Here is a 13,217-nt window from a genome sequence, read left to right as displayed (position 1 = left end):
TTCAAATCTCATCTATCATTCCTTTCTAATGGAATATTTAGCATTTGTTTTGAAGAAGGTATGTGTTGTAACTACATCTACTCTTGTAATTGAAACAACTCTCGTGTGAAAAGATGTAATAAAGTATATAACATATCTTAAATATACAATCTAAAGCTTAGTTTTTAGACTGTTTCCTTCCCAAATGAAGGAAATTGATAATGTCAAAATTTTCTTCGTTCTCCAACTAGCTTAGTTCATACCCGCACAATTAATTTCCTTAAATAATTATATATTTCCGTTGTCTCTGTGAATTAATAACATATGACTTAAAAAACACTCAAATTTTTAAATTATATAATGCTTTCTCATAAGATGGAGAAAGTATCTCTCCATAAGCGTAAGCGTAACAAAGGTTTCAGAGGGGCATGGGTCCAGTTGACTGATACAGGTCAAAGTCTTTGTCTATAAAGACAAAGTTGTACCTTGAGGCCTTAATAGCTTATGCTCCATTTATTAAAGTCATCGTTGACTTGGCTTTTTAGTAGACTTGTAGTATTAAATATCTACTTCCTCGGTTCTGAAATACTTGCTACATTACGGTTTTTGATACTATTAATCGTTCAAGCTTATTTTATCTATTGTAATTAATGTGTAAGAAGAAATATAGTCAAGTGAGATCTTGTTTGAATCGTCTAATCACATACTTTCATAATATTAACTAGTTATAATTTTTAAATTTGCATATTTCAATATATAAATGATCAAAATAACACACTGAATCGCGTAAAAGTTATATATGTAATATGTTATAAGAAAAATTATTACTTTTAGAAATAAATTGAAAGGGACGGAGAAAATATGTAGCTACAATTGTTTTGAGTAAGTGTACTATATTATCTAGCTTACTAGTAATGTGATTAATTATTGTATTAATTGATGAGAATAAAAATAAAATTTTAATATATTTGAATATATTAAATTATTTAACAGACTTTATGATTACGATTGTCTTATTCTAATAAAAATAAATTTTCTTCTACAAAATTATTTTCATTCATTATCACTTGAGGGATTCGAATTATATGTTAGTGCAAAATAACATTTATGTATCTTGCCAAAAAAATCTTTGGGGAGGATTCTTAGAGTACAAATATACTCTTTTATCCATTTAATTTTGCTACAATACAAAATAAAAGTGGAAGGTTTTTATGTATTGCGTAGCAAAATAAAAGAGGCGGAAGGAGCATTTTTATTATATGATCAAAATCTATTTTTCATTAATTTTCATTACCACTGAATAAAACATGAAAATAGATTTATCAAACGTCTCCCAATTATGACTTCGTTCTTTGATCATCATTCTCAGTTTTTTTTTGAAGAGATCATCATTCCCGCTTAATCAAACTTAATTCTTGATATTTATTTTTTTTATCAGAACTTATTAGATTCATCTTAAATTCATATTATTTAATAAAAATAATTATAGTTTGATAAAATTTAGTTTAAATCAGTAAAATCAGCTTATGTCGTAAAAATAAGTTGTTATAAGTTAAAATTTTATTTTGAGTTAAAAAAAAGTTTTAATTCAATCAAAATTAGTAATTTTGAATAAGAAAAAGAATATGAAATCAATAAGAATAAATTTCATTGATAAGGAAAAATCAATATAATATAATACATTTTGATAAAAACAATTAAGTTCAATTCAATCTAAATAATACATTTTGATTAAAAACACCATATGACCTTAACATATAATTCAATTTACTTTTAAAATATATGAAATTATTTGCTATAATTGAATACAATAGATACATATTTAAGGATACATTAAAGTAGTATCCTAAGTTGCTTTCAAAAAGAACTACATAGCATTGTGTAGGAAAATTTAGATGGTAAAATAGTAAATTGATTTATTTGGAGAGAAAGATAAGTGAATATGTAAAATGACTATTCTTATTCATTGCTCAAAATTGATTACGTCAATAGATATTTATAGTGATGAGTTTAGTTACAAGTTTACTAAAAATATCTTAAATATTTTTATTTTTTAATTACTTTTTCTAGAAACTTCTATTATATTATCTTAAATACTTTTAATTTTTTAATTTTTTAGTTTAAATATTTTTTATATTTAATTAAAATCCTAGATTTTTCTAGATTATTTTAACACATTATAAATGGTCTTGCATTTTCCTCTCATCATGTATCTCAATTCTAGTATTCTACCCATCAAAGTAAACGAAACAAAAATAACAAAATGCGAATTCTTGTTTTCTTCTTGTTTATTCACTGTCTGAATATAAGCTTCATCAATGGCGGAATATTATCAGAACAAGAAGCATTATTAGCTATTAAATCTGCCATTAAAGATGATCCTTATAAAAGTCTATCATCTTGGAAAAACACTACTCACCATTGCAATTGGTCGTTCGTCACTTGCTCTTCGTCTTCTCACTCTCCCACTGTCATTTCCCTGAACATCTCCAACTTAGAACTCAATGGTACTCTCTCTTCTCAAATCAGTTTTCTTACAAACCTGCAAAACCTATCTCTCCATGATAACTATTTTTATGGGCATGTCCCGTCTTCTCTTTCTCTTCTTAAAAAACTCCAATATCTCCACCTAGAATTTAACCATTTTAGTGGCTCACTCTCTTTATTTATTAATATGTCGGAGCTTCGGTGCCTTTCCCTTCGTGGGAACGACTTTTCTGGTGAGATACCAAATTCTTTTTCTCTTCTTACAAATTTGACTTTTTTGGATTTTTCATATAATCAATTACATGGTGAGATACCAAATTCTTTTTCTCTTCTTACAAATTTGAGTGATTTGGATTTATCAAATAATCAATTACATGGTGAGATACCAAATTCTTTTTCTCTTCTTACAAATTTGAATCGTTTGGATTTATCAAATAATCAATTACATGGTGAGATACCAAATTCTTTTTCTCTTCTTACAACTTTGAGTTTTTTGTTATTATCAAGTAATCAATTACATGGTGAGATACCAAATTCTTTTTCTCTTCTTACAAATTTGAATCTTTTGGATTTATCAAGTAATCAATTACATGGTGAGATACCAAATTCTTTTTCTCTTCTTACAAATTTGAGTGTGTTGGATTTATCATATAATCAATTACATGGTGAGATACCAAATTCTTTTTCTCTTCATACAAATTTGATTGAGTTGTATTTATCAAATAATCAATTACATGGTGAGATACCAAATTCTTTTTCTCTTCTTACAAATTTGAGAGATTTGGATTTATCAAGTAATCAATTACATGGTGAGATACCAAATTCTTTTTCTCTTCTTACAAATTTGGATCTTTTGGATTTATCAAATAATCAATTACATGGTGAGATACCAAATTCTTTTTCTCTTCTTACAACTTTGAGTTTTTTGTTATTATCAAGTAATCAATTACATGGTGAGATACCAAATTCTTTTTCTCTTCTTACAAATTTGAATCTTTTGGATTTATCAAGTAATCAATTACATGGTGAGATACCTGTCAACATTGGAAAGTTAACGAGTCTTCGTCATTTGTTGGTTGCCAACAATAACTTGATTGGAAAAATCACACCACAGATTACAGGTACACTAATCTTTAGCATTGCCTATCTAAATTGCATCTTCCAAATAGTTCGCCATTGCATACATTGAGACCTCCAACTGTTAAATTATTATTTTCTTTTTTGAATTCGCTTGTCACTAATAAAAGTATATTTCTTGTATTATTAAGGTTTTTCATATTTGCTTTTTTTTTTTTTTATATATATATAACATTGATTATTGTTACCAATAAAAATATATGAAACAAGTTCTATCGAATTATCTTTAATATATTTCTTTGATTTTTGATATTTTTATTTTGTATACATTAATAAAGATTATAAAAAAAAATATATCAATTATCTCACATCTAATATGCCAACATTGGAAGCATCACAGCACTTACAGAGTGGAATTATCCTAACGTGATTACAATTACACTAAGTTTATAGTTATCGTTTTATTTTTTAAAACAAGATATTCCATAAAGTTGAGTGGAATTATCCTAACGTGATTACATGTACTCTAAACTAATTTCTAACTTCTTTAAGAAGTCATGTGGTCAAATTTTTTTTTTCTTTTCAAAAAAGATTAAATTTCATGGTAGAATATTCTTTTACTATGATGTATTTATACATTATTATATGAAGCTACAACTTTCTCTAAATTCTTTCATATTTGTCATGCATTCCAGGATACAATGTCACGAATTTTAAAAACTCTTCTATCTGCAACTTGGTTTATCTTATAACCCTTGATTTATCTTATAACAAGTTTAATGGAGAAGTTCCTCATTGCTTGGGCAATACTAGTACTCAATTAACTGCATTGAATCTCCAATCAAATAATTTCAAGGGCATCATTCCATCAGCATTATTTTTTGCTTGTGATTTATTGGATTATGTAGATTTTACTGACAATCAGTTAGAAGGAGCTATACCTAGGTCTTTATCTAAATGTAGAAACCTAAGAGTCCTAAATTTGAGGAACAACAAATTCAAAGATCTATTTCCATACTGGTTAGGTAGCCTTCCATCTTTAGAGGTTCTCAGCCTATCCTTTAATAAATTTCATGGTGATATAACCAACAATTTATCAAAGATTGCAGCGTTTCCTTTTTCAAATCTACAAATTCTCGACCTTTCAAACAATAATTTTTGTGGTAAGTTGCCATTCATGTACATCAAACAATTTCGTTCCATGATGGATAACAACATGTCTACTATAGGAAGTCCAAGGTACTTAGAAATTGAAAATGGTTATTTATATATGTACTCCATCAAGATGATAGTAAAAGGGGTGGAACTGGATTATAAGGAGATAATTACTTCTATGTCAACATTTGATATGTCTAATAATCACTTTGAAGGAGAGATTCCAAATTCTATAGGGATGTTGCAAGCACTTCGAAATCTTAATCTTTCGCATAACCTACTTATCGGAAACATCCCTCCATCCATTGGGAACTTATCATGGTTGGATGGTTTAGACCTATCATCAAATAGGCTTATCGGTGAAATCCCTCAAGAACTTGTTAGTTTAACATTTCTCGAGGTTTTTAATGTTTCATATAATCAACTGGAAGGGCCTATACCCCATGGTAACCAATTTGATACCTTCCCATCTGATTCGTACGAGGGAAATCTTGAATTGTGTGGAGCACCATTACTTGAATGCAAAAACAATACTGTTGTGCAATCTTTGAACAATGATAATGTGGAAGAAAAAACAGAATTATCGATGTGGGAAGTTGTAGTGATTGGATTTGGAAGTGGTACAATAGTTGGTTTGGCTTGGGGGTACTACATATTGTCAATGGGGAAGCCTTTTTGGCTTTTTAAATTGTTGAACAAGATGGAATGGGTTTTACTTGATTTTCATGACCACCATTTCAGTAGAAGAAGTAGAACAAGAAGAACAAAGAACTAAAAGTGATCATCTATCTGAGAAACATTTCATTTGTAGCAAGAAGTAGAGTATGATAGAATGGGCCTTTTTGGGCTTTACTTGAATTTGTAGCATTTTCTTTTTCTTTTCACTGTACTTTATTCATAATTATATTTTGTGATAGTAACATTTCTTTTCCATAAAAAAATATAAATGTGTGCCAAATGGGTGAATGTCTATAAAGCATAAATGTCATGTTTTCCATTGCATTGTTAAGTTAGTTGATTTCGTTTTTCCGAGTTTGATCAATAAATTAATTTTCAGCTTTTACTATATTTACAATAACACAACCCCAACCGTAGGTGTAAGCGAAGAGTGCTGCCGCCTAGGGCCCAATCTTGAAAAGGGCCAATAACTTAAGTCACCATTAAATTTAATCGTCATTTTCAAGTTGGGAAAAGAAAAGAAAATATTAGATTATTTTCCTACTTTTCTCTCAGTCTCATTTAATCTTTCCTTTTTTCCAATTAATCGTACATTAATTCTAATAAAATGATTAAAATTTTTTTCCAAAACATCACAATTTTCAATTGTTAAAAGTAATTGTAGTCTTTACCCAGAAATGGTCACACAATGCCATGGATAAATAACAGATTTTTTTTTTGTTCTTCAGAGTTTGCCATTTTATTTCTCGTTTCACTATTCATCTACAAATTTTAATAATCCAAATTATAATAAGCAACCTAAGAACCATAACGATATTGTTATTTGTGCCTTTATTTTCTTGTTGATTAAGAAAAAGAATTTCTCCATTCTTCTTTACGTATACCATTTCTTTTTTCACACTTTTCGATATACGAATTCAATCGTTAATATTTCTATTTATGCTATCAAAAAATTATAGAAACTAGAAATTAATAAATATTGAATCGAAATAATTCAAATAAGGTCTCATATAACTATATTTTAACTTATAAATTACTAATAATATAAAAGTGAGTTTGCTTAATGACGAAATCAACTATCCTACAAGTAAAAACACGGAAAAAGGATTAAATACTTTCGTTTCATACTACATGTTTTTCTTGTCTTGTTTTGTCAATTGGAATGGGTTTTCGAGTGCTTAATTTAGAGGGTTGATTTGATGGGTTAGAAAGGGATTTCTTAGTGGAAGATATTTTATTCATTCTAATTTTGGTGGGACACCTAAAAGAAATTGGCATGACTTTTATACAGAATTGATTTTAACTTATGAATTTGTTTAAACTATTTTTCTTTTAAATAAAGGTGAATTTGACAAACATTTAGATATTCTTTTTTTCTTGAATTTAACTTATGAATTTGTAATAATGAAGTTTACAAATTGTTGTTGTTCTAGTGGTTTTTTATTTTTGGAAGTATTTTTACTATGTAGTCTCTTTTTAGTTATTGATGTTAAGTAGTGATAATCAGAATGAATTCTTGTATTCAGTTTTATAAAATGTGCTATTTTATAAAATGTGATAATCAGTATTTTTGCTCATTGATCACGAATTCACGACATCAACTAAACTTAACAGCCAAACCAAATTTTTTAATCATTTTGATAACGACTAGCACTCAAGAGATCCCTTCTTTATTTTACAATGTTTGGAGCTATAGAAATACTTATTACCAAGAAAATGAACTAATACATCCAATCTCGTTTAATGCATAACCTAACATTTATAACCATGATGACAACTAATCAAAATGCCATTCACTACATTTCTCATAGTTAATTACCATAGTGAATAAGGGTTAGCGCCAAGTATGTTCAAAGTAACTCACAATGACATTGAGCACTATAACTTATGAGAACACTAAGGTTACACAACTTACAATCAAAATATCCAAGCATAAAAATGATAATTACAACTAATAACGACAACCATACAATCCTAAAATAACAACTTTTAGCGACTAATGATATTAATCAATAACCACGATTAGTTAGCAACAATCACTAATCAACATTAACAAAGATAATAAGGGCAATTAGTAACCATTCTTTGCGGCCAACGATCCTAACCAATATTAAAACCAATACCACCACCCTATTTAACCACAATTTCCTCCACAAATACTCATTCAAAGCTATCCAAATGACCACAATACTTCAAAAATGTAGTATGATAGTACACACCATTAAGAGTAATCATTCTATAATCAAACCCTAACCACTTAATGCTCAAGGATAACACCATTTCTATTACCCATGTTAAGATTAAACCAAATTAATACACAATCAACACACAACCCATAATTTCTAATCATACTTCAAACCCTAAATCATAAGTATGTTTAATTCATCAATCAAGCTCTTACCCACAAAAGATTCAATGAAAATAATACAAAAATCATTACTAACTCATAAACTTGATAACAATTTTAATTAAAAACAAGAGAAAATCAATTACGGAAGAGGATATGGCTTACTTAGGTGAACAAGAGAAAGGGGTGAAGAGAAGAGTGGTTAGTGTGGTGGTGGATGGAGTCATGGCTCATACTGTTGCTGTCACAGCCGCTAGTTGCTGGCGGCAAGGAATGACGCGGCTGCTGATGGTGTAATTGTATTTTTAATATAAATATATGTTAATATTTAAATTCGTATATAAAAGGAATTTATTAAAACTACTTCAAAATTAATTTAATATAATTATAAAATAACCAAAAGTCATTAAAATATTAATTAATGACGTCAGAAAATCTCGGGGTGTTACATTATTTTTGCTATTTTATTTACTTTTTTTGTTAAATTACATACAAAAACAGGTTACCATATGCACAACAACATTTATGAGTAATTGACTTAAAAGCTGGTATTATTCATGGTTAATCAAAAGTTGGGATTATTGTAGGAAAATAAGTGAAAGATTGGATTATTAAGGGTAATTTTTCCTATATAATTTTCGTCCATTTGTATAAAATTGTTTAAACATTTTCAACTAACAAGAATAAATAAATTAGTTGATTTCGTTTTTCCGAGTTTGATCAATAAATTAATTTTCAGCTTTTACTATATTTACAATAACACAACCCCGACCGTGGGTGTAAGCGAGGAGTGCTGCCGCCTAGGGCCCAATTTTGAAAAGGGCCAATAACTTAAGTCACCATTAAATTTAATCGTCATTTTCAAGTTGGGAAAAGAAAATAAAATGTTAGATTATTATTTTCCTACTTTTCTCTCAGTCTCATTTAATCTTTCTTTTTTTCCAATTAATCGTACATTAATTCTAATAAAATGATTAAAAATTTTCCAAAACATCACAATTTTCAACTGTTAAAAGTAATTGTAGTCTTTACCCAGAAATGGTCACACAATGCCATGGATAAATAACAGACTTTTTTTTTGTTCTTCAGAGTTTATCTTTTTATTTCTCGTTTCACTATTCATCTACAAATTTTAATAATCCAAATTCAAGAAAAAGATTAAGCAACCAAAGAACCATAACGATATTGTTATTTGTGCCTTTATTGTCTTGTTGATTAAGAGAAAGAATTTCTCCATTCTTCTTTACTTCACTACTAGATAAAAGAGCATAGGCAACACCCTTTGGCAACGGTTTTATTTTATAGCAACAGCTTTAGCAACGGGTACAATAAAACCGTTGCAATAGATAAGAAAAGGCAACGGGTTCAAGTAAACCGTTGCAAAAGATTAGAAAAGGCTACGGTTATCTTATACCCATTGCAAAAGACCTTATACTAATAATTTTTTTTTTATTTCCCTCTCAAAACTGACCCCAATCCCTCACAAACCCTTCCTTTCGAAATTTTTTCGAAATTTTTATTTCCCTTCGACATTTCAGAATCCAGCGCCCATTCACTTCCCTTCCCTCACAAACCCGATTCCCTCACAAGCCCTAATCCCGCCCATTGCCGCCGCCTGCACATCGGAGGAACTGCCGCTTTTTCAGCCGGTGCTGCCGCTACGCTGCCCTTCAGCCGCCTTTGAACCCACGACAGCAGGTAGTTTTAATTTTATTTTGCCTTTCGTTTTCTTTAAATTTGTTGTTCTTGTTTCTTGTTGATTTCAATTTATGGCTTGTTCTTTGAATTTCTTGGGCTTTGTTGTAATTATCAGATTAATGTATGTGTATTTCATCAGTTTGAAATGTTGGGTTGTACTGATTTTCGGTCTTGGCTCTGCGAAGGAACAAGATTTCGCCTTTTTGTTGGGCTTTGTGAGATTCTTTCAAAGTAATGCTAAGAAAAATTGATGGAGTTACTTCAAAATTGAAGTTCTAGATGATAAGATTAAAGCAAAAGTAAGTTTTTGGCCTATGATTTCACTGTGTAAGGTTTTCCTTGATTCTTCATTTCTGGAAAGTAAGCTTCATTGATTCTTTGTTTTTTTTATTAAATTTGATAATTGTTCTGAATTCTGGGTATTTTTTGATTGTGATAGATATCAAAGTGGAGATAGATTGTCTGCTGAGCATGAGAGAACAATTCTGGAGAGATTGCTTTCCTTACCATCCTGAATATGAAAAGAAAATTGGATGTGGAGTTGATTACATCACTGTAATTCTCTATCTCTTAACTTCATATTCTATCTGAAAGTTTTTTGGATTCTGAATTATCATTTTGTAATCTTTAGCTTTGCTACAATTGTTCAATTACTGGGTTTTCTTTTAGGGTTTACCCTTGATGCTGGATTTTCTGAATTCTCTTTTTGCAATCTTTTAGCTGTACACTTGTAAGAATGATCAAGGAAAACTAGAATGGCTCGATTTATCTTATCATATTGGTATTGTACTGGTCTATTTTCTGCATCACACATCATTTCTTTGTTTCCCCTAGTCATCGATACCTTGTGGGTTTCGCTTCGTTGTATCAATGTATGCTGTTAGGGGAGAGGCATCAAGTTGAAGGTTGATTTTTGGATGGCCTGTAAATATTATTGCATTGTGCCTTCATTAAAATTAACTGTAAACGGTTCTATAGCTGATGCCTGAATCACTTGCTGTAGGTTGTTGTTGACATCTTGTCAGATTTGTATTGTACTAATGCTTGCAAGCTTCATAATGCAGCTTTAGTCTGAACTTCACAGAACCTTATAAACTCTTTCTTTGGTTTGGATGCAGCGCGGAACTTGCTACAGAATTGCTCAAGTGATAATGACGTGACATCTACTGATAGTACAGAGTTCCAATGCATTAATGTTTTAGTGACTGCTGGATCATTGATACCAAGCCTTGTCAAGTGCTTACTCTTTAAACTGGATAGCTTGATAATCTGTGAAAATGGTATGTTTTGTCTAAGTTTTATGATTCTTTTCATTTAACTTTTTGTCTGAGATACTTGCATGTACTTATCACTCTGAACTGGTACATTGGACCCCCTTGCTCAACATATATGTGCATCACTTTAGTAGCATTATGGCAATACAATGTTATAGCTATGCTGTTGCTTTACCTCATTGTATTAATGGTGAATCATTAATGTCTGACATTTACCTCAAGTTTGTTTTCATCGTTTGAGTTGTCTTTGTTCTTGTGTAATGATATTTCCTTGAATAAATATGGTGTGTTCTTAGATAGAGTATGTTAAAGATGGAAATTTCTATTAGAGTATATAAAATATATCGAGAGTTACAATTGATGCGTTTACTTGATCATCCCAATGTGATCTCCCTCAAGCATTGTTTCTTTTCTACTACCAGTAAAGATGAGCTGTTTATTGCTACTGTTTGATGTGTTCTCTGGTGTTATTTCTACTGTTTGATGTAATTTGTTGGCAGCATTGCTGCTGTTTATTATTTCGATCTATTTCAGGTCTAATATCTTGGTTATCATTGGGACATTGTTAGGCATTCCTGGAAAATCAAAAGACCATAAATCTGCTCGTCGGGATTTGAAATACCTGCGAGAGGAGAAAGACCTTCGATGGGTGCCGGAGCTTGAGGTTCAAGAATTAGAAGATGGAAGTGAAGAGTTTCCGACATCTATGCTTTGGATGAATGGTGATGAAATTGAGCCGTAAAAGAACATATTTAGAATTTTGTGTGGCTTTTGGAAACATTTTGTGAACTTGTTTGTTCGATACTTTTTAGACGTAATGATGTATAGGTGAATATTTGGTTGCACTAGGTTATGGAAGAATTGATCCTTAGTTTTTGATATAACAAGTTAATCGTGTAAATTTCTTAACTATAATATTTGTAATCAAATTTCTAATTACATCTTATGCTATCAATTATTAAAATTATCATTTGCTTAGCTTTTTCATTAAAGACTTTTTGCAACGGTATTGTGCGACCAAGAGAAACTGTTGCCAAAAGATTGTATCTTTGGCAACAGTCAACTGCTACCGTTGCAAAAGATGCAAGAAGCCGTTGCAAAAGACTTTTGGCAACGGCAGCAAATGCGACGGTCCTTAACCGTCGCAAAAAGGTTTTAGCAACGCTTTTTAGCCCTACAGCAACGGTCCTTAACCGTTGCAACAAGTCTTTTATCTAGTAGTGCTTGTACCATTTGTTTTTTCACACTTTTCAATATACGAATTTAATCGTTAATATCTCTATTTATGCTATCAAAAAATTATGGAAACTAGAAATTAATAAACATTGAATCGAAACAATTCAAATAAGGTCTCATATGACTTTTATACAGAATTGATTTTAACTTATGAATTTGTTAAACTATTTTTCTTTTTAATAAAGGTGAATTTGACAAACATTTAGATATTCCTTTTTTTCTTGAATTTAACTTATGAATTTGTAATAATGAAGTTTATAAATTGTTGTTGATCTATTGGTCTTTTATTTTTGGAAGTATTTTTACTGTATAGTCTCTTTTTAATTATTGATGTTAAGTAGTGATAATCAGAATGAATTCTTGTATTATGTTTTATAAAATGTGCTATTTTATTTGCAATTTTTGATTGCCAAGTCGTAATACCATCTTGTAAAAGTCATGGTCATGATCATCAGCCTAGTGTCCCGCACAAAGTTACGGTTCGAGGGGAGAAGTAGCGGACATATCATACCCATTCCCATCTTGTATAATCTATTTCAATTATAGAATATAATTTCATATATTTTAAAAGTGAATTGAATTATATGTTAAACTCATATCATGTTGAGTTAATCAAAATGTATTATTTGAATTGCATTGAAATTATTTTGTTATTTATAACTAACTTGTAGTGGTTAATACTAATAAATACTGATTTTCACCTAATTGAATTTATATTTACTAAAAACGCGTTTTAATCAAATTTTAATGATTTACACTTATTTTATAAAAAACTGAATGTTATTGCTTGCATATTATTTTTCTCATTCAAAATTACTAATTTAATGTGAATTACTAGTGAGTAAAAAAAATTTTATTGACTAAAACTGGATTTTTACCCATAACAATTACTAACTAATTTTTCCTATATAATTTTCGTCCATTTGTATAAAATTGTTTAAATATTTTCAACTAACAAGGATCTTCTAATATCTTATACTAATTGAACGACCAAATATTTGAAGCTTTCCCACATTCAAGTTCTTAAAAACGAAATATTCATCAAATATTTTGATTTTTAAAGTATAGATACAACGACCACATTTCAAATTACGTGCACCGAAAAAGTTTCAAATCCCATAATGTTCCAATATATAACAAAGTTCCATATCAAACAATTAAATACACATGATAGCTAATATATAATTTTGAAAAAAAGATATAAATGGTTCCATGGGTAGGATCTAGGTTGGATCTGGGTCTCAAACGTGTGGACCTGGACCCGGACCCTAAGGTCATGGACCTAG

The 13,217-nt window shown here is 29.7% G+C and overlaps 1 protein-coding gene across 8 annotated transcripts; it reads left to right on the top strand.

Annotated features, from left to right (window-relative positions):
• Positions 1-1,878: 1,878 nt before the first annotated feature.
• Positions 1,879-11,648, top strand: LOC130808059 (receptor-like protein 38). 8 transcript variants are annotated; one of them, XM_057673503.1, is made up of 5 exons: positions 1,879-3,587; positions 4,239-9,421; positions 9,607-9,720; positions 9,861-9,976; positions 10,540-11,648. In XM_057673503.1, the coding sequence occupies exons 1-2, from the start codon at positions 2,243-2,245 to the stop codon at positions 5,471-5,473; spliced, it is 2,580 nt and encodes an 859-aa protein (XP_057529486.1). In that variant the 5' UTR covers positions 1,879-2,242; the 3' UTR covers positions 5,474-9,421; positions 9,607-9,720; positions 9,861-9,976; positions 10,540-11,648. The 8 variants fall into 8 exon arrangements, with proteins under 8 accessions (XP_057529486.1, XP_057529484.1, XP_057529481.1 ...); XM_057673501.1 differs by having other exon boundaries at positions 9,607-9,976; XM_057673498.1 differs by having other exon boundaries at positions 9,561-9,976.
• Positions 11,649-13,217: the final 1,569 nt, after the last annotated feature.

The sequence above is a fragment of the Amaranthus tricolor genome, chromosome 3 (genome assembly GCF_026212465.1).
Source record: "Amaranthus tricolor cultivar Red isolate AtriRed21 chromosome 3, ASM2621246v1, whole genome shotgun sequence".
Taxonomy (NCBI): domain Eukaryota; kingdom Viridiplantae; phylum Streptophyta; class Magnoliopsida; order Caryophyllales; family Amaranthaceae; genus Amaranthus; species Amaranthus tricolor.
The sequence above is the reverse complement of the archived record's forward strand: the minus strand, read 5'-3'. Positions and strand labels throughout refer to the sequence as shown.

Coding starts and splice junctions, on each gene's coding strand:
- LOC130808059 (XM_057673503.1), top strand. CDS start 2,243: ATGCGAATTCTTGTTTTCTTCTTGTTTATTCACTGTCTGAATATAAGC. Junction 3,588..4,238: donor AATCACACCACAGATTACAG/GTACACTAATCT, acceptor CATGCATTCCAG/GATACAATGTCACGAATTTT.